This window comes from Molossus molossus, unplaced genomic scaffold (assembly GCF_014108415.1).
Source record: "Molossus molossus isolate mMolMol1 unplaced genomic scaffold, mMolMol1.p scaffold_m16_p_12, whole genome shotgun sequence".
In the NCBI taxonomy this organism is placed as follows: Eukaryota; Metazoa; Chordata; class Mammalia; order Chiroptera; family Molossidae; genus Molossus; species Molossus molossus.
The window spans coordinates 74,569,088-74,596,985 of record NW_023425347.1 but is presented as its reverse complement, the minus strand read 5'-3'; the positions used below and the strand labels follow the sequence as shown (position 1 = coordinate 74,596,985).

Genomic DNA, 27,898 nt, shown 5'->3' with positions numbered 1-27,898 from the left:
CCTTCCTGCTTCCCTCCGCAGCCAGCCTCCAAGGACAGAGGTTTGGATCCGTATAAAGAAGAACCCCCCCCCCCCCCCCGGCTCTGGCTGGGTGGCTCAGTTGGTTGGAGCGTCGTCCCATACACTGAAAAGTTGTGGGTTCGATTCCCGGTCAGGGAACATACCTAGGTTGTGGGTTCTAGTCTCTTCCTCTGCCACACCAGCCCTTTGGAATGAGTTTCCATCTTTCCTTGCAACAAGTGAACTTGAGCTAGGACAATGTAGCATCACCCCCAATGAACAATATAACTCTGTCTGTGTGAAAACAACGTTCCTTAACAAAGGAGCCTTTCTGAAATGACCAAGGCAGATGCACAGGTGCCGGGTGAGAGCCAGCACATTCTGGGTGGGGCACTCCCAGAGGTGCCTGCAGAATGCACGCTTTGTCCAGGTGTGGAAGTGACGGGGAATGCAGACAGGGTGTGTGTGCTGGGAAATCAATTCAATAAATAGGAGCTGAGACATCATATGGATGGAGCAGGCCCTCAGATCCAAGTCAAGAGGGGATCTGGGGGGAGACAGGAATGGATTTCAACACCAGTGTTATTCCAGAAGTAACATAAAAAACTAGGGGGTGTGAAGGGACCTGGGAGGTTAGTTAGGGGGAGGGGTCAGTACTGCCCTTTGAAGGTTGAATGGAATCTGGCAGCGGGCAGACCCCGGCAGGCACAGCAGTGAAGCAGAACGGACTGTGAGCCCAGGAAGACCAGGCTGAGGTCTCACCGGATGCTGGAGGTGAGGCGGCCACAGAAACTCAGGAGCAGAGGTGTGGCACAGGCAGAAACTTGATCAAAGACACTCAGTGGCACCAACATGGGGCCCTGGAAAGAGGGAGGCCAGAGAATGAAGAGAAACCACCTCCAAGTCATGGACCACTTCGTGTGGACACCAGAATTTGGGGACTAATGGGAAGGGGATCAGGGATGAAGAAAGTATCCGAGATGACACGAAGGTTCTGAGTGTGAAGAGCCAGGTGCAGCATCTGAAACCTCGATGTGGAAGGAGATGCTGTCGGTGGCAACTGGAGGGCTCGGTGAGCACATGCTGAACTTGAGGTGCCCTGGGTCCCCCCAGGAAAAGTTTCCCAGGACCCCTGAGAAGCAAAGGTCTATAGTTCAGGAGATGGAGATGCAGATTTTGTGTCCTCGGTGTGATGACGAGGTTTGAAGCCAAGGACATGAATGGCATTGACAAGAGGTGAGACGCAGGCCAGGAGACATCAGTCCAGCTGACCAGGTACATGAGTCTCCAGTACCCCCAGACTGCTGACCAACCTACCTTTCCTCTCCACCTGGCCCCACCTCACCCAGCCTTCCTGGCCTAGCCCCCCCCCCCCCCCCCCCCCAAGGCTCTGACGACTCCAGCCCCAGGCAGGTGGGGGGCCCTTCCTGCTGTAAGCATCTCACTAGCAGGCCACACAGCCCTGAGCCTGGAACTGCCACCTGAGCCAGCCCCCAGGCACCCCGAAGGCAGAGTCACAGCTCACCCGCTCGGCCTGTGATTCCTTCTGGCACAGAGCACCCATAAGGCACTGAATACATAGCTTGTCCTGGATACACTGACTCATTGATCAATTGCTAGGCTGGAGGTCAGAAGAGGAAGGGGACTAGGAGTAGTTGACTAGAGATAAAAAGACTCATGAGTGTTGGACCCGTACGGCCTCCACTTGGTGTGTCTCATCGCTATTGTGAATCAACATGGACACATCTCAGAACGCGGCTGAGTAAAAATAACAAGTTGCAGCTGTATGTTAAGCCCCCTGGAGCAGTCAGTGCTGTCTGCCGGGTCTCACTGGTCCCCCCCCCCACACACACAGCAGGGCTCCCCTTGCCCACGCCCCAGCGGGGGGACGGCCCTTCTCGGGGAAGCGTGCTGAGCCGGCACGGCACCGTCTCCCCTCGTCCTCTCTCCGCCTCCACCCGTCCAGCTCTCCGAGTCCTGGGAACAGACCCCCACTGCACACCCTTGTCAAACACGTGCTGGAGTGAAACGTAAACGCTCGCTTGTTAAAAAAGAAGGAAGGAAGGAATACATGATCTAAGCCAAAGCTTGGGTGAGCCCAGACGGTGTGCCTGGAGGGTTTACTCGGCGTTTTGGGTGGGGGCACCCGTGGCGTTTGGGGTGGGACAAGTGGTTCCGTGGCTGGTTGTATGGATGGCTGTGTATCTGGTCCCATTCGTGAGGTGCCAGAAGTGCCCCCGTTATGTGACAGCCCGAAACTCTCTCACCCCCACACTCCCAAACACTCCTGGGTGACACCAGCCCCACAAGAACCACGAATGCAGAGGGGTCACCAGAAGTGGGGGTGGGAGGCACCGCAGGGCCCAGATAGGACAGCTGGGCTGCGGGAGAAGAGGGTCTGACCAGGGCCACTACGTAACCACCAAAGCGTTCAAATTGGATGTGACCAGTTGAGAGCATAAGGGCGTTTCCACAGGAGACAGAACAGAGTGAGACTGTGCTGGAGGGAGAGCAGAGAGAAGGATGCAACAGTGATAAAATACCCCGACGCCCACGAACCCCGCCTTGACACGGGCCGCACAGCCTCCTCTGACGATCCATGTTGCTGCCCCGTCTGCAGATGAGGACACAGCTGGAGGGGGACTGGTGGTGGAACAGAGGTAAGTGGGAGAGACGCTTTGGGGTACAGATGGCGGATCTTGAAAGAGAGGGAGGTTCAGAAACACAGCAGGGGGGACTAAGTGACAACCAGAATGGGGTGGTGGGGCTGGGGTGGAGTGGGGACCCATGCCCGGCCAGCAGGAAGAGAAGGGGACTTGGGTATAAACCTTCATCTTGCAGCGGAAGCCAGACCATGTGGCCGAGACTCTAGCCAGCAGCTGGACCAATGAACCAGCCGGGATAGCAGAGGCTCCTGCCAGCTGCCCCCGGAGCTCAGGTTTTCCGGGGACGAGGCAGCACCAGCAGCTGGGCAATAGGTGTCTGGAGGCTGTTGCCTCTCAGGGCAGAAGCGGAGTTCTTCACACACACCAGCCCCGCCGGGCTCCAGGGACAGTTTTCAAAGCAAGAGGGAAGAAGGCAAGTTCAGATGCACCAGTGGATGAATTCCTGCGCCGTCTTTAAAGGACCAGTGGTGTGAGGGCACAGAGACACACGAGGGCGCTCTAACCAAATCGCGGGGAGGAGACCGGTCTCCCGTGAAAGAGGGCCTGTCAGTATTTGGAAAACCTTTTGGCCTAGTGTTTCTCAATGAAGCTGCTAACTCTGGGCAAGATGTTTCTCCCGCAGGGGGAGGTGTCCCTGCTACTTCAGGCTGTTTGCCATCCCTGACCTCCTCCCTGTCACTGGGACAACCCAACTCCCCAAGTTTCATTTCCAAACATCCCTTCTTCAGACAGTCCAGCTGGTCAGGGTCACTGGAGGGTGCCCACTGGGGGCCTTGGGCAGCTTGGTGGCTTCTGCTGTCCCCAACTTTGCAGGGGAACCCGGCACCTCCCACTCTGACTGTGAGTTAGGCACCTACAGCCGCTGGAGAGCTGCGGGCCCCCAGTGACAGCCTGTGCTGAGGGGGACTGTCGTCCATGGGAGGCAGGTTTTCCTCCATGCTGCTGTCCTCAGGACTGGGTAGGACAAGGGCTGCACTGATAACACTGGGGACACAGACACAGGACCCTGAGACAGACACACGGGACCTGCTTACAGACACCCACGTCCCAGGGAGCAAACAGGTGGCCACACAGAACACAGCTCACACAAAACTTCCACGAAGCGAATCTGAGACAAGACCCCCTTCCGGAGCCCAGAGAGCCCCACTGTTGTGAGTTCTGAGATGTTCACATCATTAGCTTCCCAAAGACAAGCACCAACGTGGAAATCCAGGGATGAGATTCTAAATATTTACCAACCAGTGACCCTGGACCCCGGCCGGTCGGAACGGAGACCGGCGTAAACAGCTGGCGCATATGCTGTGCTATGAGCCCTGCAGCAGCCTCGTGTCTGGCAGAGTCCAGTGCCCAGGTGGCTGCTGGGTGCACAGGGGTGACTTTTCGGGAACACACACCAAGGGAAATGACAGTCTCACTATCGACCCTGGTGAAGGACTAGAATCCACTGGAATCTGACGGAATGAGAGGCTGGAGAAAGACAGATTCACCAGTCCACGACACCCAGTGTCCCCACCCCCACCAAGGAGCCCAGTGTTCTTAAACAGAGGTGGCCTGCGCACCCCACAATGGTGGCATCTGCTGGAACCCTAGGCACCGGGGGCACGGCCCTGCCAGTGGAGACACTCACCACCTCTGAACGCAGATGGGCCCCCCAGCCCGCGGGCCGGGCGTGAGCTCTCACTCCATGGCAAGCAGACACTGCAAACCAAACATGATTCTTACCCTCCTTCGAAGATTTTGATCCTCGCTGGCTCCCCTCTCTTGGAGGCAGGAGTGTCCTCCTCCGGCTTCCCTCGCTTCTCTTCTTCCTTCTCCACTCTAGCTATCTCTTTCTGGCCTTCCGGGGAAACCAGCGAAGGGAGGTGAACCTGGCCCACCCCAGGAAGGACAAAATCACTGCTGGTTACGTGGTAATGATGGGCAGTGCCTCCAATGGCACTGCATGCTTACACTCAGTCGTGGCTCGCTGAATCTCCACTCTGCCCCGGGAAAAGGTGCTGGAGCCCCACTGAACAGACAGAAGGAAGCCGACCCCCCGAGAGGTGGAGTCCCTTATTCAAGGCCATGTGGTTAGTTGGTGTCAAAACTAGGACTCTGACCCAGTCTCTTTCATGGAAAGACCAGGCCTCCCCGTGACAACTGCTTTTTCTTTTACACCGTCAAGGAGCTGCTGGGGACAGTTCCTCATGCTGGTCTCCTTGGTCAGGCCAGCACCCAAAACAGGTCTGCCTCAGTGTGGGCACTAAGGAACGTCCCACAGATAAAGGAAGACTCCGCCTGTGGAGAGTGACTCGTCTAATTCTCCTTCACAGACCAGACAGTCCAGGTCAGCCGGAAGGTTAAGGGCATTGCTGGGAGCAGAGCACAGGTCTCCCGAGGGCCGTGACCCATGGGACCTCCCAGAGCCGGGCACAGAGAGGCCGTGCGGCACCGACGGGCGTGCACCTGAGGGTGGCAGGCTCTGGGCTCTTTATCGGAGGGAACTGTTCTCTTCACTGGCCTCAGGGGTGACAGCTGGCTTGATGAGAACGTATCTTTTGTTTGTTTTGTTTTTTTTTGATTGCACGCAAAACTTTTGTTAGGTAGGTTTTATTAGAAGAGAGAGCTGTTTTTCTCCAGTGCCCAAGGCAGGATCGATTGGTTCAGGACTAAGTCACCAACATGGACACCCTCTCTGATCACACACACACTGCTTTTGACATCTTGGTTTCCCTGATACATATCCAACCTAGAACTGACTCAGACCCCTCCAGTTTTGCTTATGAAATCTGGGTGAGCCCCCTTAAACAGGTGTGGCTGTAATTGATTTCTGAGCGAAATACTATTATTATTTTATATTAAGTTATTGATTACTGCAAAGGGGGAAGCACTTATAGCTTGATAAATTTTGTTATTCATGAAATGAACTCAATTTTGTAGTAATATAGTGAAAATGTGTTTTATGGGACACTGTGGCTTATCTCACAAATTGACAACTAAGCTTTCCAAGCCCTTGTCCAAAGAGAACACGTTTTAGACGCCCTGATGGCAGCAGGGGTGGGTGCACACCTGACCAGGGGCAGCGATGCTGGGCTGGCAGCTAGAGGCTCTCGTCCCACTTCATGCCACTATCACGAAGGTCATGAGAAACCTCACTGCTTACAGCCAGCAGGAGAAGCAACTATGAGTCCTGGTGCTGGGACAATCTAAGAATTGCAGCCCCTGTGCCAGCCACCACACCTGCCCCGACAAGCATGCTAGGGCTGAGCAGAAAGGTAGCTGGTGGACAATCAGGGAATGAGTTCTAGCACCACACAGGCCAGTGTGTGCTGGCAGAAAACACGCCAGTGAATCAAATGGGGTATTCCAAGAAAAAGTTTGCAGGTCTCAGCTCATTTTAAGAAATTCAAATTTTAGCCCGGCTGGTGTGGTTCAGTGGCTTGAACGTCATTCCATGGACTAAGAGATCCCGGTTTGATTCCTGGTCCGGGCACATGCCTGGGTTGCGGGAGGGAGAGAGAGGGGGGGAGAGAGAGAGAGAGAGAGAGAGAGAGAGAGAGAGAGAGAGAGAGAGAGAGAGAAACATCGATGTGAAAGGGACACATCGAATGGCTGCCTTCTGTACGGCCCTGACCCAACGGCAGCCAGGGACAAACTGCAACCAAGGTACGTGCCCTTAGCAGGAACTGAACCCGAGTCTCTCTGGACCACAGGCTGACGCTCTAACCGCTGAGCCAAACCAGCCAGGGCATGAGTCTGGTTTTGAATTGAGGTTCTGCCATTTACTGTGTGTCCTTGTGCAAGTTAACTAACTTCTCTGTGCTTTGCCTTCTCTTCCATACAACGGCCATAGAGTACCCTAACTTTCAAGTTAGTTGTGAGAATACAAGTAAAGTTTAGCATAGTATCTGGCACATATTAGGTGCACAAGTAGTTATAAATATGAACATAATTACAGCAGCACCTGGGGAGTACCAGTAGCTAATAAGAGACACTGGAGAGCAAATCAGTAATGATGTTTATTACAAAAGTGGAAATCTCAATTAGGGATGTCTGTAGACTGACAAGGACATTTAGAGAATAGATTCGGGAAACAGTTCTGTGAAGAATATCCGGCTGAGCTAAGAACAAATTCAATGCATAAAATTCACTCAATGATAAAGAGGAGGACATGAATATAGGAAAGTTATAGAGCACAGTTTTGTTCATTTGTCTATCATGTGAATTTAGGAGATTTATGCCTATTTGGTCCAAGCACCTGGTCTGAAGACACACTTTAAGGTTTTCTTTCCTCAAATAATTGAAAGAAGAAAAACAGACTTTCTGGAGTCAGACAGGTCTGGGTTCAAATTCTGGGCTTGCCAAATATTTCCCATGTGACCTTGCTCCTTCTACCCTCTGATTCTCAGGTTCTCTCATCTGTAGAATGGAGATGGTCCTGCTACCCCTCAGGTGGAGATAAGCATTGACTGGATTCAAAGGCTAAGCACAGTGTGCTGCTCAGTCAACAGATCCATTGTTAGTCCACAAACACCAAGTCAGCATAACACCTCATGGCCTGAATCCTTAGCCTGGCCTTGTCAGGGTATGAAGGTATCATCTGTCAAATTTCAAACTTCCTGAACTTTCAGGGACCTGTTCATTTTATATAGGTCCTGATGCAGCCTCAAGCCAGAGGCAACGGAAGACTCAACGTGAGTCCTTAGTGGGGCTTGGTGCTACCACACAGCATAGATGGGTCAAACTGAGAGCGATACTGTCACCAACTGGTAAAAAGGGATATTGCAGACCAGCTTTATCTGTTATCCTACTTACAAAAAGAAAAAAGAAAAAAAGACTATTTCAGGAGTTGTGTCAAATTCTAGAGTCTCTGGAAATGAGAAGATTTCAAGTACCAGAGAATGGAAACAGCAGATGTAGAGAATAAGAAAAGCAAGAAAATATTAACATGACATATGATGCAGTGGTATAAAGTTCTAAAATTGCTGTAGGCATTCCATTAGCCAAGTTTCCAAACAGTCTTTTGGAGAATTGTGTTTTTCCTGGCTGAGATTGTGTTTTTGATTTTACAGTAGCAGCTAATGGGAAAGCAGGATCACTTAAAAGCTCACTTTACTGAAAGGTATCTATTCCGATGGCACAAGGGACACACACTGACAAAGGAATCCAATAAATGCTTAAGGTGACAAGTCCTAGTTGGCAGAGAGGAAATCTGCCCACTCATCTGGCACTAGCTTTGCAAATGGGACCTGAGAAGAATGTGGCTTTAAAAGCTCAGCAAAGGTTTTTAAAATCATGAGGAGAAGAAAAATAAGACTGAGCTTACCTCTGTCATGCGGGGCTTGTGGGAGCTGGATGGCACGAGCCTTCCTGTCTCAGGATGCGGAGCTGTGGCCATGGTGTATGTCTCTTTGCTCACCTTCTGCTTAGACCTCAGGAGGGACAAAGCAGCTTTAGTGGAAACCCCCGGAAGGTTGGGGTTGTACAAACTTATGCACCAACCAGCGTAAACAGAGGACCTCCTATCTGCATGCTGGATGTGATTTGGCTTAATGTAGTTTAAATAGCACCAACTGACATTAGTGGTCGTGTGGAGGCTGGGGAACTGCAGTACCTTCTTTGAGTCCGTACCTTCTTGAGACTTGGCTGGTTTGGGGGATGTTTCTGACAGAGGAAGTGAACTGGGAGGTGCCACTGAAGGGAGGTCAGGTTGCTCCTTGGAATCTTCTTTCTTCACACTCAAGGAGGGCAACCCTCTTCGGTGAGGTTTGCCAGATGGCTGCACATATTCCTTCAAAGCCTCTGAGCCTGGAGTTGTCACATGGGGTAGTGTGGGGTGAGGAAGGGGAGTAATTTCCTTTGGGTCAGATGGATCTGTGGGCAGGCTGGACAGCAATTCTAGCTCCCTCCTGCCCTGGCCCTGGCTGCCCAAGGGGGATGTCTCTGGCCTCTGGCCATCCTCAGTGCTGGTAAGCACCACACTGCATGGTTTTACCAGTTCTAGTTTTTCATCTGCCTTGGAAGCCTCCTCTTCCTTCACCCGTTTTTGCTGCTGTGTTTCCATGGTAAGTTCAAGGCTGCCAGCCGGTGAAAGGACACGTTTGCTTCCCCCTACTGCCGACGAACCCCCCTCCAGGCTCAGGACACTCTCCAGTGGCAGGGAAGGGCCTTTCCTTTCAGGTAACGTCACCGGCACTCTCAGGTACGGAGTCTGGAAACCTCTGCTCTGCTCTTCACTTATCCCAGCTGGCCCGGGCCCGACCTCGTACACATCTGCCCCGCACACTGTCGTCCCTTTGCACGAGGGCTCCTCAAACTTGGGGAGAGCTACAGTTGCTGAGCTGCCTTGGGACTGGGTGACCAGGATCTGGGAGAGGGTGGTGTACATGGCGCTCCCGTAGGACGGCATGTTGGTCTGAATGCGGACGGGTACAACCAGGGACACCATGGTATCTGGACAGGCGGGCAGGGCCAATGGAGGGGCTGAAATGGGCACCGAGGAGCTGGATGGGGGAGGCATGGGGGGCAGCTGGAGGTCACTGCTGTACTCTGTGCTGGGGGAGAGGCCGGCTGTTCCTGTTGCCAGTGGGGCCAGGCTGGTTTTGATAGGCGGCAGATGGCTTTCCCCATCGCCAGGGAGCTGAAGGGCAAACGGGGACTGCAGAGGCAGGAAGAACCCAGAGGACAGTGCTGAGGAGGACGGGTATGGCACGGGGAGAAAGGACGGGGGCTGCCGGAAGGGGATGTTGGCGGGGTGAGGCATGAGGTGGGGGAGGTGGAGTTGGCCTGGGTGCAACACAGTAGGTTGGAGAGGAAATGGTGGGGCTTGAAATAAGGAGGGAGGGATCGGGGGCGTGGAGTATGGTGAGGAGAGGAGGCTGGACATGGACTGGGTGGAGAAGAATTCTGAGGACTGTCCTGGCTCATGCTGCAAGAGGTGCTGGAAGGAGAAAAGGGAGACGGGCGGGGGCAGGCATGGTTTCTCGTGCAGGGGGAGCGGGGCAATGGGGGGGTGGAACACCTGCAGTGCTTCTGTGTAGGGCGGAGTGGAGCCCAGCGGGGGTCTGTCCTGCACCTGGCTCTTGCCCCCCGGGTGCCCAGTGTGTGAGGTGGCCGCTGAGGAAATCTGGGGCAGTGAGCTTTTGGCCGAAGTTTTACTGGATGAGGGCTTTGGCTCCTCGCTCTCCTGTCTTCCCACGGGGGCGGCCTCCAGCTCTGTTTCTGGAAACCTGCTCAGAGAGGCCTGTCTCACCAAAAAGCACTTCCTCCTCTCTGGAGGAGCCGCTGGGGCTGCTGGGGCTGGCGCGGAAGGACCTGTTAAGGACAAGCTGCCGTAGTCGAATGATTTGCTGCGTCTCTCAGTCATGTGGGCAGAATGGGAAACATTGGGACTCTGCTCGGAGGCCGACCTCCGCATCTCTCGGGTGTGTGGGTGGTGGCTGGGGACAGTCAGCATGTGCGTGCCCAGGGGTTTGGAGCGCGTGTCCGACGAGGGCCTGGGGGCCTCGGCTTTTCCGTGGTCGTCCCTCTCAAAGGAGGTGGAGCGGCTAGACCCGCTCACAGAGACACTGCTTTCCTGGCTTGGACTGCGGGACAGAGGCACAGAAGACTCGAAGCTGGACTCCCCCGAGGACTGGGCCATCTGTGCCAGGCGCAGTCTCTTCTTCTTGGGTGGCAGCTTCTCAGCCGGGAGCTGGGCAAGAGTCTGGCTGCGCTGGGGCCACTGGAACTCCTCCGTCTTCTCGGGCTCCTTCGGGGGCGGCTCCGGCTCCGTGTCCTGCCGGTCGGGCTCCTCCGTCACCAGGATCTCAGGAACCTGGATGTTGGGCTGGCGGACCAACTTGGGCTGCAGGGAGTGAGCCGATCGTCCGTGTCCATGTGGGGCGGGTGGGGGCGACGAGAACGGGGCTGGGGCCGGAGGCTTGTCCTCCCCTTCCAAGCCACTGGGCTGCTCCAGAGAGTCTGACTTCTCAAAGGAGCTGGTGTGCTGGATGACAGAAATTTCTTTGGATGTTGCCCTCCGCTCCTTGCCTGATTCCGAAGCAGACCCTGGCTTGGGAGTCCTTGGCTGGAAGCCTGAGGGTCCCTCCAGGGAGGGCACTGACTTACTTGGTTCTGCTGGTGACTTGGTGGACTCCGGGGGAAGGTTCCGAGCAGCATCGAAAGGCCTGGGGCTGCCGTACTGACTTTTTGTCGCCTCAAAGGCAGGTGGCTCCTCCTCATCGCCAAGGCTCTTCTCTTTCCTCCTCTTCCTCAGCGGAGTGAGCTCCAGGGTGGTCCCCAGCTTATAATGCATCATCTGGGACCAGGGCTCGTGCTCGGCCTGGCTCTTCTCGGCTTCCAGAGACACGTGAGCACCTGCAGAGACGGGCTTTGCTATCTGAAGCTCTGAGCAGTAGTATTTCTTATGGGCTTCGTAGTTGTCCCTTTTCTTGTACCGAGCACCACATATGTTACATTCATAGATCACCCCTTTCGTTTTCAAGCCCTTCTTGGTCTTTTTGGTGAGTTCGCTTTCCTTGGGTTCCGGCTCGTCTGCAGGTTTGGGGGCTGTGTCCTTGCTACTGGGCCCTGCCTCCTCGGAACTGTACTCCCCTCCCAAAGGTAGTTCGATGGCCGGCTGGCGCTTGAGCATCCGGGGGTGGGAGGTAAACACTTGACTGCTGCGGCTCAGGCCTTCCGAGTCGGTGACGTGGTCGTCGAAGGAGTAGCTACCGCGGAAGGTGTGGTGGGGGGTACTGAGGGTGCAGGTGGCAGAAGGCATTGAGTGGCTTCTCAGCAGAGGCACAGGGGGGGTGGTGCTGGGCGGGTGCTGGAGGCTCAGCAGTGATTGTTCAGGCTTCGTCTTCTCGCTGTGGGACGATGGGGGCTCCCGGTACAGGCTGGACTTGGGCGACTCCATGCTGCTGCGCCGGGACAGCGAGCTCCTCCTGGGCTTCACGCTGTCTATCTCGCTGGTGTCCACCACGGCCTCGTTGATGGTGATGAGCTTGGTGATGTGCTCGATGACCTGCGTCCGGGGCACAGACAGCGGCACCAGGCTGGGCTTGTCTTCGGTGGACAGGGGCAGGAGGGGCTGGGTGGAGGTGGTCGTCAGCATGGCGGTCCGCTGGCCGATCCGCCCGCACTTGCCGAAGATGATCTCCGCGTAGGACCTGGCGTTGGTGTTCGGGGGGCTGACCTGCTGCTCGGCGCTCTCGGAGCGGGAGAAGTACCCAGACTCAGTACTGCCTTTGCTGCCCGGGCTCAGAAACGCCTGCTCGTCGATCACCTTCTTCCTCTCGCTCAGGCGGAGAGCCAGCTTCTGCTTTATGGTGTGGGTGTCTTCAGGTTTATGGCTCAGGGGGTGTTCGGATGAGGGTTCCGCGAATGGAGTGGGGTCCTCGAGCGACTGGACTGAGCTGGACTGGGACAGGGAACAGCGCTCATGGCTGGAACCCTGGCTCCCAGAGCTGTACAAACTGCTGGACAGGAGGGGGTGCTTGGGCCTGGGGGAGAGCTCTGCGGGGTGAGCGGCCGTGGTGCTCGTCTCGTCTTCGGAGTCAGTGCTTTCGCCCTCGGTGGGCTCCTCAAACTCTTCCCCCGGGATCCGCTCCATCTCCAGCCCCGGGGGGTACATCTCGCTGCTCACTCCCGAGGCCAGGCCGGCTTTGATGCGGTGGGCGTGGGACTTCCTGTGCTTGTAGAGGTTGCTCTTGGTCTTGAAGGAGAAGCCGCAGGGGCCGCAGGGGTAGGGCCTCTCGCCCGTGTGCGAGCGGATGTGTTTCTGGAGCACGCTGGGCTTGGCGCAGGGCCGGCTGCAGTACTGGCAGATGTACTTGCCCGGTTTCTGGGGCTTCCTCTCCTTCTTGTGCGCCTCCTCCGCGGGCTTCAGGGGAACCTGGGAGGGACGGGGCACAAAGACCTTGGGGATGCCAGGCAGGTCTTCCGGAGGGATGATGGAAGCATGGGAAGGGAGGAGCTGGCTCTGAGGAGGGAGCCCGGGGGTTATGAAGGAGCCTGAGGGTCCAGGTCTCATGGGGTCGACCAGCTGCCACTTGGACCCCTCCAGGAGGTGCTCAGGTTTGCCAGGCGACATGAATGCTGGTGTCAGAGGGAGCTGCGGGAGCTGTGTGATGTGGACAGAGGCTTCGATGGAGGACCTCTTGGGGGGCTTCTGCTGCTGGCCCGGTTTCTCCTGAGAGCCTTCCCTAAGAACCGACGAGGGGCCCGGGAAGGGCTGCGGGGCTAGGAGCTCTTGGAGGGGGCCTTCGGGGGCGGGAGCCGTACTGCCGCCTGGGTACGGGGCACTGGCCGGGGCACTGGTCTGGACAGCCTCTCCTTTGGTCAGCCGCTTCCGGGGACTTCCCTCAGCCTTCTTGGTGCCCTTGACACTTTGTTCAGGATCCATGACCTCCACGGAGACTTCAGATGCTATTCAGGGAGGGTCAGGGCAGGCTGCATTTATGGATAATCCACGTGTCCCAAGGAGGCGTCTGGTTTTGGCCACATGGGTCAAGAGCGGAGGAAGCCAAACCCAAGAGGGCTGTGGAAATTTTTTGCAAGTGTCACTGGCTGTGAGTGGACTCAGAGCAAGTCATTGGGGCTGAAACTATTCACGTCGGTGAGGCATGGCCCTCTACTTTGCAGACAGAAAATGCGCCGGCACTTTCTGCCTGAATGTCTGCCGTGGGAACGTCATGAAGGACGTCAGTGCTGCCATTGTATTGTTTCAGTTGGCAGTGGCAAGTGGCCCCCCACGAGTCCCCTGTGTGCTATGCGAACTGTTGGAGGCTGGAGACATCTGTGTGCATGGCCCAGGCATCCCTGGTCCCGGCAGAGAGAAGCCACGCTGGGGGCCGCAGGCGGCTCGTCCAGCCTCTTCCCTCGAGTCCCGTGTTGGAGATCGATAGCCGCAGAGGGGAATTCACGCTCTTCTACATGGCAAAGACACACACACGGAAATACACACAAGAGGAGAGAGTTACTGCGACCGGTCCACAACCTGGGCACCTCCGACTCTGAGAGGCCCAGTGAGACCCCCCCACGTCTAACCAGGGAGATTCAGCAGAACCCACGGCCCCAGCTCTGCACACCGGGGCACTGCCCTTCCACCCCTCACCCACATTCACGGTGCTGCTGGGGACAGATACCAGCTGCGGTTCGGGGGACTCTGGCTGTGTGGGGTGTCAGGACCAGTCAGGGTCAAGAGGCCTGGGCTCCAGTCTGCTCTGTGAGCCCCCCCGAGTGGATTTAGCTCCCTAAGCGACAGCTGCCTAACCTAGAAAATGGATGACAACAATTCCTGCCTCAGCTGTGCCCCAGATGCAGTGGGGTCCAACCTGATAGTGGACGCGGATGCCACTGGACAAAGGCTGGTTGGTGCGGGGGGAAGTGCTGGCGGGGTGCTCAGGGACGAGCTCTCCAAGGGGTAGATCACGCTCAGGTACTACTCTCTCTCTGGCCCAGGATTCTGAAGGAGTCCAGGAGGGGCATCACGCGTGGTTTTGCTCCTTTGCCTACTCACCTCTGCAGCCCGTGTTTCACGGTGAAGCTAAAGCCCTAGCCTGTGGGAGCTCACAGTCTAACACGGCCATGGCCACCTGAGCTGCCAAGCAGTAGCTGGGAGGATCATTCTGGCATGTTCCTCCAGCATTGCAGCCTTTAAGGAAAGTGCCCCAGAGATACCCTGGAAGTGGCTCAGAATGGGGGTCCTTGCCAAGGTGCGGGGCAAAGTCGTTGTGGGTGGAGCCCCAAGTGTGTGCACCCTCCCAGGGCCAGCCAGAAGCCAGGCTGTCTAGGCTTCTTGGGCTCCAAGTGCATCTCAGGTCTCGTCTCCCCAGCAGCACGGTCAGCATTTCAAAGCTGGAAGTCACTGTGGACTCCATCTCAACCAGTCACCTTTCCTTCCAGTGGAGAAAACTGAGGACCACAGAGGGAAGGCGGCCTGCTAAGACGGCATGTTCTAAGAGGCAGGGCTGGCGCCTGAACCCAGGTCCCCCATGGCTGGAGTTCACTCCCCAGCTACCTGCAGGCGCCAGTCCCCTGGGTGAGGGCTGGGTGAGTGACCGGTGTGTCCCTGCCTTCCTCCTTCTCCTGTAAGCATGCTCTGCCCTCGGCATCCTGGCCTCAGACGCCCTTCACGCCCTTACCCTGCTTCTCGCCAGCTATCTTCTGATGCAGACTTGAGTTCACTCTTTGTACTTTCACAGGGTGCTCAGAGAGTCCACAAGTCTGCGACTCCAATACTGTCTCACAGATGGCAGGACCTCACCCCTAGTGACATTCCATGGAGGAGCAGGTGGTTCGCTCTATTAGCTAACAATTACTATAAATTCACTCCTTTTGTGTTTCCTTCCCGTCTTGGTTCTACAAATAATTCAAAATAACGACAGCAAAATTTTATTAATATTTATAAAAGGATGGCAAACTACAAATACGTATAACTTTAGAGAAGAATAACAAATCAGAACGAGGAAAATGTAAATAAGGCAGGAATCAGGATCGGAGGGATGGAAAGAACACTGGTAAGCCAATCATAAGGGCCCAACTGTTATATCTGAGCTTCCCAGCGGCCAAGGAGAAAGGAGGAATGTGCTCCATCACAGAGTCCTTATAAGCCAGAGATGAAGAAATACCTCAGTTCCTTGCAGGAAGCAAAGAGTTGCTTGCAAAGAACGTTTTCACGTGCTACAGGGGCAGTGACTGTATGAGATCACCTGTGTCTTCAAATGACACCCCTCCTACAAACGCAGTGATTTTGTCAGTGGAAGGTCACGACTCAGCAAAGGCGATTCTCTGAGCAGTCAAATCCCTCCCATAGCAGGGCCAATGTGGGTATGGTAGGGAAACCTCACTTCACCACATTACATCAGTAGGGGGGCCATGTAAGACATCATCCAAACTGGGCCACATTTGAGAGTGACGGAGGAATGACTGTGGAGGAGTGATGGGCATGAACCAGGCCTGTTCCAGGCTAACGGGACAAATGGTAACCTTGAGGCCCAAAGCAGCACAAGGGCTGACCCTGGGTATCTGGCACAAACTTTGATCTTTGCTGTGGGGACTGAAATGACACTGTGGTCTCCTAACGGACTCGCAGAGATTGGTTATCTCGGCCAATCCTCTCACTTGACAGATGGGACACTGAGGCCTGGAAGAACACTGTGCTTTTTCCTAAAAATTGCAATGATGGTGGCAAAGCACTACTGTCCCTTGCCTTCCGACCTCTGGCCAGGGTTTGTCCACTGCCTCCGAGAATCCATTCCTTCTTGACGCCTGCGGTCAGTGGGCACTGAAGTGCACGGCTCTGTGTTCTGTGGAAGCACTGGCTTGGCCTCAGGGACGTGGCCGTACCTTCCGTGAGGGGTGTCAGCAGGTGTCCAGGGGCTTAGCAGTAAAAGAGGCTTTTGAACGTATGTCCTGACCTCACTCTGGCTGCTGGACAGGAGAAATGCAGAGCCTGGCTAATGCTGGGGAGTCCGTCTAGGCGGAAGTCCGTCCAGGCCTTCATTTTCCAAGCTAAGGTAGGTAGAAGTGCCGAGTCACCTAAAAGTCAGATGTCACCTGCAGTGTAGACGGAGCTGTTCTCTAGCCTGGCCTGGGACTCCTGGGCCTGGCTGCACCTGTGTGCTGTGTATGGCTAATAACGGGCTGACTATACTTGCTATTTCTACTCACCCCTCATGCAAGGATGTCAAAGCACCCCCAAGTGCTAGCTAGTGGTAAGCTTTGCTTCTTCTGATGATGGATGGGACCCTGAGGCATCACCGGGTGGTAAATGATCAGTCTGAGTGGGGGTCAGTAGGCCAAGGCGGACCCTACATTGTCCATTCCCACAGGTATCCCTTCCCTGAGCTGCAAGGCTCTCCGGGGGCAGGTGGGGAAGTGCCCAGTGGCTGGGGTTTGGGGCAATTCCTAAGCCAGGTGGGAGGGGAGGGGTGGAGGAAGGAAACACCAGGTGACTATTTTGCCATCAGGTGACTCACTGGGCCGCACCACATGCCTAGGGTCAGCATTCAGCCTACACCTGTGAGCTGGGCCTGGGGCTCCCCGGGGAGGGCCTGCACCCTCTGAGGGAGGAGCAACCGGTACCACTGGGCCCCCAGGCTGTGGAATCAGGGAGGCCTGGGGTTCCGGAAGCCCATCCCTTTTTTCTGCAGGGAGAGTGCCTAGGGCCACACTGGTCCTTGGCGTCCTGGGTCAGTGCTGTCCGCTGCCCTGCTCTGCACCTCATGACAGGTCTACGTTCTTAATACAAGGGGGGGGCTGGGCTGTGGGTGCAGATGGGGGGCTAGACTGCAGGAACAAAGGCCTCAGCCTTGGACGGATTACAGTTCGGATTGGCATAGCATTCGGTCACTGAACTCTCCAACTCCTCTGCAAGGGCGGCTTCTCATCACTGCGACCAAGTGACACTCATAAAGTGACTCTTTTCTACCTTCTGTGCTTCTGAGGGTGTGTGTAACATGTTAACGTAAACTTGAAGCAACAGGAGAACCTGTCTCTCCGGACAACTGGCGAGGGCACCTGTAAACGTCACCAGTGCCAGGAGGTCAGAGGTAGAGGGTTTCCCTGGCAGGGCCCAGGAGCTGGGCCAACGGGGGATGGGTGTCCTCTGCTGATGGTGGGAGAGCGGCCACGGGTCCACACTGTCTGCCACTGAGGCCACAGCCCCGAGAGCTTAGAAACCAGATCAGAACCGTGAGGAAAACCTGAGCTTCAAGAGCCAGTTAACGAACATCAGACAACTCAGCTCCCACTTCTGGAAGCTTCCATAGGGCTCGCTGTTAGGACAGCCCACCAGGAAAGAGAGCAGGGTACTGGGGTGGAGCCACAAAGGCCTCAGGGGAGTCAGAAGTGATGGAGGGGCCGACAGGCGAGGCAAGGTGGCCTGACGCTCTGAAACCCAACTAGAAAGCACCTTCCCTAGGCAGGCATCGGGCAGCGTGGCACAGCGCATGCCTCAGACCGCTTGACCAGAGGGGCGCCGGGCAGCCAGCTTTACCAGGAGGACGGTTCCTCCAGACCTGGCGGGAGGCCAGCTTGAATCTGCCTTGGACTCTGGACTAGGGAGCTTGGGTCACCAGCAAAGTTAGATAAGACAGAGATAAGATGGGGCAGGAGCCTGATGCCCAGGGGCAAGCTGGTCAATCGAACCCCAACTTCGTGCGGCTCGATAAAATTCTTTGCTTGTAGTCCTGGCCGGTTTGGCTCAGTGGTTAGAGTGTCAGCCCACCGACCAAAGACCGGGGTTTGGTTCCCAGTAAGAGCATGTACCTTGGTTGCAGTTTGTCCCCAGCCCTGGTTGGGGTCGTGTGGGTGGCAGCCAGTCAATGTGTCTCTCTCACATGGATGTTTCTCTCTCTCTCTTCCTCTTTCTCTCCCTCCCGCTCTATCTGAAGATAAAGGCAAATATGTCCTCAGGTGAGGATGAAAAAAAAAATTCTTTGCTTGTAATTTGCACACACACACACACACATACACACACCCCTACCCCTGCACACAGTCTAATATGCTAAAATCTGGTCAAAATTGTATTGACAGTAGTAAAAACACACTGATCTTAAAAACACCAGGAAAGCAGGATGTCCTTTTCATTTTAAAAGCTGAAACCCAGTGAAGAAAGCCACAGGTAACAACACAGACTAGGGTTTGGGCCCAAAGGACAAGACAGGAACCTGCTGTGAGAAAGTGTCCTGACCCCAAGGCCACACACGCAGCAGCACCGCACTGAGGGGCCAGAGGCAGCCTGGCGGCTCGGACAGCTTGTGTCTGACTCCTGGCCCCCACCTCCCAACTGGGAATTCGTGGAGCCTCGCTCATCTTCAGTCTCCTCGTCCGTAACATGGGGACAATGACAGGACCTCACGCCTGGTTGTTTCTGCTTCCTACATCTCCTCTGCGCTCTTTCCAGGGGCTTCGGTCCGGACCAGAAGTTCCGGAGACTGGCTACATACAGAAAGGCTGGGGAGCGTTTCCCTTGGAAACGTGAAAGCACGGCAGACTCGTACTGTCTCCTGCAGCCTGTCTCCACACGCCCTTCTCCAGAGAAGCTACAGTTGATGTAATATGGTCTTCCCGACATCCTAAGGCATGTATATAAATATGTGTGCATACTGGATTTTTAAATATACACGAAGAAAATATGTTGTACATCCTGATCTGTGACTTGCTTTTTTTTTTTTTTTTTTTTTGCATGGATATATAGGTTCATCTCTTTCTGGGGGCAGCTAGTATTCCACTTGGGGCTGTATTCAAATTCAGCCAGTCTTTTATTGACGCATATGAAGGCTGTTTTCAGCGTTTTCTCTTCCAAGAACATCCTCTGCACACACCTGTGAGTATATCCACGGGATAAGTTCCAAGAAAGGGAAATATTTGGCCAAAGAAAATGTATGTTGAAGTTTTTGATAGGTACTGACAAACAGCTCTCCCAACAGCACAAATTTACACTCCAACTGTGTGTGAGGACTGTTTTTCCAAACTTTTCCTACCCGGGATAGAACCAATGTCTCTGACATTTACTAATATGAAATCATTGCTGCTGGAACAAATTGCCCTGCACTTCACGGCTAGAAACAACACAATGTATTATCACACAGTCCTAGAGGCCAGAAGCCTGAAATGGGTCTCACTGGGCTGAAATCAAGGTAGGACCATTTTTCTTTCTGGAGGCTCCAGGGGAGAATCCATTCCCCCACCTAGTCCAATTTCTAGGGGCCCCTGCATTCCTTAGCTCGTGGCCCCTCTCCATCCTCAAAGCCAGCGATGGTCTGCTGCATCCTTCCCAAGTGAATGACCTGCCTCCCACTTTCACTTATATCAACCCTTGTGATTGCGCTGGGCCCTTCTGGGTAATCCGGGATAATCTCCCCATCTCCAGATCCTAATTTAATCACACCTACAGAGTCCCCTTTGCCATGAAAGGCAACATATTCACAGGTTTCAGGGATTAAAATGTGGACTTCTTGGGGGGGGGGGGGTCATTATTCTGCCGACTACGATAGCATCTTATTTTTCTAAAATCTGTATTTCTTGATCTCTAGGGAGGCTTAGAACTTTACATAAACTTATTAAACAATTATTTCCTCCAGGGAATTATTTGTACATCCTTTGTTTAGGTTTCTGATAAACTATATTTGTCTTACTTGTTTATATAAACTCTTAATAATGAGGGTGCCAATTCCTTATAAAGAGTGGGGCAAAAGTAGGTTTACAGTTGTGAGTCCATGAAAGAGTTTATTTCTGTATTATTTATTAATCATTGTATTATTGTCCGTACGAACAACGGTAAACCTACTTTTGCCCCACCTGGTATGAACTGCAAATATTTCTACCTATTTGTCATTTGCTTTTGACTTTGCTGAACAGTAAATGTTTCCATGTGGTCAAAGGCATCAGTATTCCCTTCATGACTTTTAGGTTTCATGTCCAAGATGATCTGTTAGAATGTCATTGAGTTCCCTTATGATTTGTTTATTTTCTTCCCTCCCTGGGTCCCTCCGCTCCTGTCCTGCTTCCCCCTTCACGTGCCATCGCGACTCCACCTGGCACTTATTTTTGCATAAGGAGTGAGATAAAGACAAAGCTTGATTTTTTCCCCAATGTAGCCTGTGACTGTCCCAACACCATTATCGAATAGTCCACCATCACCTCACCAAAATGTCCTTCTAGTCCTTCCAGACCCACTGAAACAGGTATGTGGGTAATGGGCCCCAGAATCTATACTTTTACAGAACTCCCCATGTAAATCCAACATATGCTTTTCTACAGCCTGGCATTTGAGGACACTGATGAGATTCTTCTACCTTGCCTCCAGGTTTCCAACCTTCCCCAGCCCCCCCACTCCCCCCCACCCCACCATCCCTCGTGGCCAGAGAAATCTCTTCAGTTACCAACCTCACCAGACCTCTCCCTGTATTAAGAACTCTCAATAGCTCCCCATTGCAGGGAGGTCCAGCCAATGGCATTTCAGCCCCATTGTAACCAGCCTTCCCAGCCTCCTCTGTCCACCCTGCACGTTGATTGGTGCGCCAGGTCTAACCGACACACTCTGTTCCCCAGGAAGCAGGCAGAGGAGGGAGTCTGCAGGCTGGTTCCACAAAGGAGTCTGGGACTACTTCCCAGAGGAAGATGTGTTTGGGCTGAAAGATGGGGAAAACGATGACAGATTTGGAAGAAAGGGGTTCTGGTCTAGATGGGAGGTACAACATATGCAGACTACAGGAGGCTGGGATGTGGCCACAGGGAACATGGACTTTCTGCCTGTCCCCCAGCCTAGGCTTTGGGGCTCCTGAGCCCACACATCCTGGCAGGGGTCCCACATTTTGATAGGGTGGGTTCAGGGCATAGGCAGGGATTTCTACTCCTAGGCACTAGGACAAGAAAAAGCCCCAAACTGTGAAGGCTCAGTTGTGCCAAACAGACCTAACAGAGCTGGGGTCAGTACTGACCTTCAGAAAGCAGGTGGAGGGCACAGCCTGGCCCCATGGGTGGCCAGGCGTGTGCTGCTGGGCTGGATCAGGCTTCTGGGTGACCAGACCCTCGGAACCCCTGGCCTGGATTTACTCATTGCCTCTGTTGGGAAGAAGTCTTCCACTAATGCAACAGGTCAAACAGTGCTGCTTCCCCAACAAGCCCGCGCTATCTGCTGGGGGTCAGGTGGTGGCTTAACCAGCCCCTCAGGTTCTTCAGCAAACCTGTCTCCCCTGGACTGGGCAGAGACTGGGTCTTTCTCATCTTTCTATTTTTGGTGCCTGGCACTGGACCCAGCACTGAGTCAAATACTGAAAATATTTTTAAAATACTGAAATGAGAATCTATCATGTGCCCAAACTATGCTAAACATTCACATCTTGATCCTCACACATGTTCCCTTTTTGCAAATGAGAAGACTGAGGCTCAAAAAGGTGAGGCTAATTGCTTCAGATGATACAAGAAAGGGCAGAGGCAAGAAGCAGAGCCCGAGTGCAGGCCACCGTCTAGAAAAGCCCCAGAGTGCTGACCTCGGCCTTCCTTCCCAGCTCTTCCAGGAAGCCCTTCCAGTTGTCTACATCCACCTCCACTCGCACCCAAGTCTCCTTCCCATTGCACATCGCTCTGCGTGACCCTGCTCAGAACTGAGTCCCTTGATAAACGCTTTGCCCCACCAGCAATGAGTGGTGGATTATTCACTGCCTGGGAGGCTCCCAAACCCCTTCCCTTGGGTGACTGGTTTCTGCGTTCCCACTTCTCCTTTTCTCCTCCTGGCCAACCCTGAGACCCAGCCAGCGCTGGCGATTTCTACATACCGGTCAAAAGCAAATTCTATTCGTAGCAGAGAGAAAGCTAGGCAGCCCTGGGTGAGTTGCATCCGGACGGTGTTTGTCCTCCATTAGAGAGCCCAGCGACCGAGGTGGAACTGGCGTCCCCGGGAGGACAAAGTTTCCAGCGGCATCTCCGAGGAAAGCAAGGACTTGTTTCACAGTCAAGACTAAGCAACGATGCAGCCAGAGCTCCATGTGCTAGACCCTCGGAAGCCCAGATGTAGCCCTGATAACGTGGTTGTGATCATTCATGCAAAGATGGTCCAAACCAATGCCCTGTGTCTAGCCTGAACAGCTGAACTCTTAACATGTGTCGCGGCTGTCCTTAGTGTTTACACAATAGTTCTACTGGGCAAGGACCAGTACCATCCTCACAGATGAGGAAACTGAAGGACAAAATCACCAAGCTGGCAGTGGCAGAGCCGGAACCTGAACCTGGGCCACCAGGTGACCCGCAGTAGAGACCCTCAGGCAGCTGGGGCCATGATGCCTCGCAGACAGGACTCCGACTGAAATCACAGTGCTAACACTCTGGGTAACCAAACAGCATCCCTAGTAGCCTTCCTTCTCATCACATGGCTGACCTGGTTAAGACCTTTTCTTTCATCTAGAAAAGTAATGATAGTGTTTAAGTCTTGTTCCCAATGAGACTAAAAATGAACTGAGATCAGGAGCTGTAGTCTCGACTCAACAAGGGTCTAGTGAAACCCAGATACTTGCCATTTATTAACCTAGTCAGCTATCTATTGTTATAAACCTAGTCACCTATGCCCCTACCTATCTCATCACTTATTTGTATCTGCCTGGTTCCCGTAGATTAAAAGAAGCTTCTGGACACCCCTGAGAAGTTGGCAAGTATCTGAACATAACTCCAGTGGCTTACCTTAAATGGTCCAGGAGAACCTCTGGGTGAAAGAGCTTAAGAAAGAAAGAACACAGCCTGATAAGAGGGTTGGGCAGGGTCAGGCGACTTGTCTTCTGACCATTGACATTCTGCCAGCCTCTCATCTTTGCTGCTAAGACAGACCTGCACTCCACGCTTGCTGCAGTGGCCTGTCTTCTCATCAGTTTCTATCTGTGCCTTTGATGATGTTTTGTTCCACATGAGTGACCATGGTACAAAAGACACCCCTGTCTATAAGCTTCCTAGGCAGGTAAAGTTCTTCAGTCTACTATGCAGGGCAATACACAGAACACACACACGCACACAAGCACACCACAGAATACATTAGATAAGGACAAATGCCTAGGGAGACTAGATGGTGCATACGGTGTATTAAAGAAGTAATGACAAAGGTAGGGACTACCTGTGGTCTCCTCCACTCTTGTCCACATGGCAGCTCTTATGATCACTCTGAAGTTCAAGTGACTTATTCACTCAGTCTTCAAGCATTACAGGGACCTTCTCAATGCCAGAGCAATAGAAAAACAGACATAAGTTATGGACCTTACTATAAAGTTGACCATGAGGTACTGAAACAAAGAGAAATTAAAAAAAACAATGGAGACAATAGAGTAAGGAAACAGACTCCCACATATATAGTCACCTGGTTTATAATTCAGATGTTATTGCATTTGAATTTGGTGGGGAAATGATAATCTTTTCAATAAACAGTGCTGAAGCAAGTAGATATTGATAAGAAAAAAATGAACTAGGTCCCTACCTCACACCACACACAAATATTAATGTGACATGGATGACTGGCCTGAACACAAAAGATTAAACAGTAAAACTTGTAGGAGAAAACACAAGAACACAGCCTCAGGAACTTCAATCCAGTGAAGAGCTCCTACAGTTCCCCAAAAGCATAATCATCTAACCATAAAGAAAAGCATGAATAAATTGGGCTTCATTAAAATAAAATAAAAAAATGTCTGCTCATCAGAAGATACTGATTACAGAATAAAAAGACAAACCATAGATTTGGAGAAGATATTTGCAATACATAGCCAACAAAGGACTCAGCCAGAATATTAAATATTCCTAAAATTGAATTCTAAAAAGGCAGACAACCCAATTAACTTTTGGCCAAACTTAACTCAAAATGGATAAAGACCTAAAATGGATAAGAGCTCTGGCCAGTTTTGCTCAGTGGTTAGAGCATTGGCCCATGGACCAGAGACCCTGGTTCGGTTCCCACTAAGGGCACGTACCTTGGTTGCAGTTTGTCCCTAGCCCTAGTTAGAGTCGTGTGGGTGGCAACCAGTCGATGTGTCTCTCTCACATCGATGTTTCTCTCTCTCTCTTCCCTCCCTTTCTCCCTTCAGCTCTATCTGAAGATAAATGCAAAAATGTCTTCAGGCGAGGATTAAAAATAAATAAATAAATAAAATGGATAAAAGCTAAAACTATAAAAGAAAACTTAAAAGAAAACGAAGAAAAGCTTCATACTATTGGATTCAGTGATGATTTCTTAGATATGACACTAAAAATACAGGAAACTAGAATAAAAACAGATAAAACTGGATTTCATCAAAATTTAAAACTTTGATGTGCATCAAAGGACATAACCAACAGAGGGAAAAGGCAACTCCCAGAACAGGAGAAAATATTTGCAAGTTATATATGTGATAAGGGGTTAGTATCTAGAATATATAATCCTACAACTCATAAACAAAAGCCTAACAACCAGGTTAAAAATAAGCAAAGGAGTTGAATATACATTTCTGTAGACAAGATATACAAATGGCCAAGAAGCACATGCAAAGATGCTCCACATCATTATTCATTAGGGAAATGCAATCAAAACCATGGGCTACTACTTCACATGCATTAGGATGGTTACTACAAAAAACAAAACAAAACAAAACAGAAAATAAGTGTTGGTGAGGATGTGGGGACATTGGAACCATTGTGTACTGCTGGTGGCAGTGCAAAATGGTGCAGCCTCTACGGAAAACAGTACTGTGATTTCTCAAAAAATTTAAAAGCAGAATTACTATATGATCTAGTAATTTCACTTCTGGGTGTATACTCCAAAGAACTGAAAGCAGAGTCTCAAAGAGATATTTGTACACTCATGCTCATAATAGCATTATTCACAATATCCAAAAGGTGGAAGCAACACAAATGTTCACAGGCAGATGAATGGATAAACAAAATGTGGTATATACATGCAATGGAATATTAGCCAGCCTTAAAAAGGAAAATATTCAGACACTTTCTACAACATGGATAAATCTTGGAGACATTATACTGAATCAATAAGCAAGTCACATAAATTCAAGTGCTATATGATTCCAATTACATGAGGTACATAGAATAGTCAAATTCATAAGACAGAAAGAATGATGGTTGCCAGGGGCTGAGGGAGGGGGAAGGGGGAATAAGGAGTTATTTATTGCATATAGAGTTTCAGTTTTGCAAGATGAAGAGTTTTGGAGAGATTCATTTACATTGCAAAACAGTGTGAAACTACTTAATACTACTAAACTTAAAAATGGTTAAGATAGGGAGGGATGAGCTAAACCAAAGAACTTATATGCTTGTATGCATAACCAGTGGACATAGACAACAATGCTGGGGTCAGGGCAGAATCAGGAGGAGGGTGGGGGGGGGGCATCTGTGATAAATATAAATAAATAAAAATTACCAAAAAATTGGTTAAGATGTTAAATGTCATGTTATGTAAATTTTACCAGAATGTTTAAAAATGGCAAAAGATTTGAATACGTACTTAAAAAAAATGTTATCTAAATGATCAATAAGCATATGAAAAGGTGCTCAACACCATTATTCATAATATAAATGAAGTCCACCCCATGTTCACCAGAATGGCTAACCTGAAACAATGATACCACATGATACACAATAGACTGCTGGCACAGAAGGGGATCCACTGGAACTCTCTTTGCACATTGTTGGTGGGAAGGTGGACACAACCATTTGGACACTTGGTTGGCAAAATCTTCAAAGCTAAACGCTTATCTACCCTATGACCCCAAAATTCCACTCTTATGAACATATTCTACAGAAATGCACATATATGTCTGCCAAAAACACAAACAAGAATGTTCACAGTAGTTTCATTCATGACAGCCCAAAACTGGAAACGGCCCAAATGCTAACAACAAATAGAATGGATAAATAAACTGTGGTATATTTATACAAGAATTTTTACATGGTAATAAAAAAGAACAAAGTGCTGCTACAGACAAAAATATGGATGAATCTCATCTATATAATAAGTCATAGGATTCAGGCACAATAGACTGTTTACTGTATGATTCCACTTAACTGAAGTTTAAGAACAGGCAAAACGATTTTACGGTATTTTATTAGAAATCATAATAGTGGTTTGCTCTGGTGGGGATTGACCAGAAGGGGCAGGGAGGAGATTTCTGGGGTTATAGAAATGTTTTACATCTTGATTTGGTTACATAAGTATTATACGGGTGTGTGTGTGCATGTGTTGTGTGTATAAAGTATTTGAGTTGTACGCACAACTTATATAGGTACATATATGCTATGTGTATACTTAACGATATGTGTACATAATTATATGTATGTTATGCCTCAATTTAAAAAAAGATATGAAATTTTCACTTGAAAAACAAAGCCTATGGAAAGGGACACATACAAAAACAGGTAATAAGGTGTGGTGGATGCCATGATGGAAACAGGTTCTGAGCACAAGCTGGGGGAGGGGAGAGAATGCTCAGGTTTAGAGCTGGTACACGGGCCTCCTAAGGACAAATGGGATTTCACCAAGCAGAAAAGGGGACTCATGCGGGCAAAAGCATGACGTTGCTGGGGGAAGTGTGTGAGAAGGCAGGTAGTTCAGTGTGGTTAGAGGGTCAGGTCTGCAGAGCACAGTGGTGGGAGGCTGAGGGTATGAGTTAAATTTGTTTATTTAAATGGGTTCCCCATAAACATTTGTTGAGAGAATGAACGAGCCTTCCCTCAGCCATGACGCATCTAATGCCTGCCTGGAGTCACAAGACAGGTGTATTTGCATGGCAGGAAGCACTGATGAGATTCAGCACTGGTGGGGTCATGGAGTCCATTTCTTTTTAAATTGTTAATTTCCCCAAAGTCTACCGTCTTCCAGGTCCCAGAACTCAAAACCATCTCAGTCATTTACAGTGCTGACTTTGTTATAAAACTGAGGGATTTTTTTTGTATTTACCCTCTCCCCCAACTTCCTTCCACTTTATCTCACCACTTTTGATAGTTAAACATTTTGGGTTATTCTGGAAGTTGCCTTCAACACTGTCAAATAATATATTTAAATTTCTTCCCTGGTCTGTCAACTCGAGACGGTATCTGTTCACGTCCTGCTACAAACAATGAAGAAATGTGTGCACATTCCCTTCTCTCCAACTCCTTTCCCTGTCCAACTTCAAATTGTTGTTACTTGTGTATTCTTACTCTTACATGGTCAAGTTTCCTAACATTTATATTCTCCTCTATATTATAATGATAGAGTCTACAGGTTAATTCTAAAAATTGAAACTAATAAACAACATGATTGTGAAGACAGTATTCCCTGGGAAACTACTTAGTATGAATGAACCCAAGAGAAAAAAATGTATTTCCACAGGACTGAAATTTTGTCACAAGAAAAAAAGTCAACCAACTGATTTTCCTACAAAGAGTTTATGGCTTCTTTTTCTTCTTTTTGAATCCCATGTCATGATCTCTTTGGATTCCTTTTTTGATTGATAGCAAGAACTGCAGGAGTTTTGTTGTTGTTTTTTTCCTCCTTCTTCCAGAAAATATAGATGACTGAGTGAAAACGTTACGAACTCTTACCTAAAAAGTCTTTAGTTTGCTTTTAAAGTTCGAGGAGATAGAATTCTTATTTCAAAACCATTGTCCTCCAGATGTGTGAAGTCACTTCCCTACTGTCCTGGGCTTCGGGTGCTACTGATGAGAAATGCTGATGGAAGTTTCAATCCTCTCTGGAAGTTTTTTGTTTTTTATCCTTGATGTTCTGAAATTTCAACAAAACGGGTCTAAACTTC

The 27,898-nt window shown here is 51.2% G+C and overlaps 1 protein-coding gene and 1 long non-coding RNA gene across 3 annotated transcripts in view; both read right to left on the bottom strand.

Moving 5' to 3' along the window:
- HIVEP3 (HIVEP zinc finger 3) overlaps positions 1–13,038 on the bottom strand; it is a 44,146-nt gene extending 31,108 nt beyond the window's left edge. The window contains exons 1-2 of one of the 2 annotated variants that reach the window (XM_036256658.1): positions 7,972–13,038; positions 4,389–4,534 (exon numbers count right to left, since the gene is read on the bottom strand). In XM_036256658.1, the coding sequence (XP_036112551.1) occupies positions 4,389–4,534; positions 7,972–13,035 (5,210 nt within the window). In that variant the 5' untranslated portion in view covers positions 13,036–13,038. The remainder of the gene's footprint in view (positions 1–4,388; positions 4,535–7,971) is intronic. The other variant, XM_036256657.1, reaches the window with a different exon arrangement.
- Positions 13,039–13,505: 467 nt separating this feature from the next.
- Positions 13,506–27,898, bottom strand: part of LOC118627088 — a 36,092-nt gene continuing 21,699 nt past the window's right edge. Inside the window, exon 3 of the long non-coding RNA XR_004959009.1 lies at positions 13,506–13,561. This is a non-coding gene — a long non-coding RNA (uncharacterized LOC118627088). The remainder of the gene's footprint in view (positions 13,562–27,898) is intronic.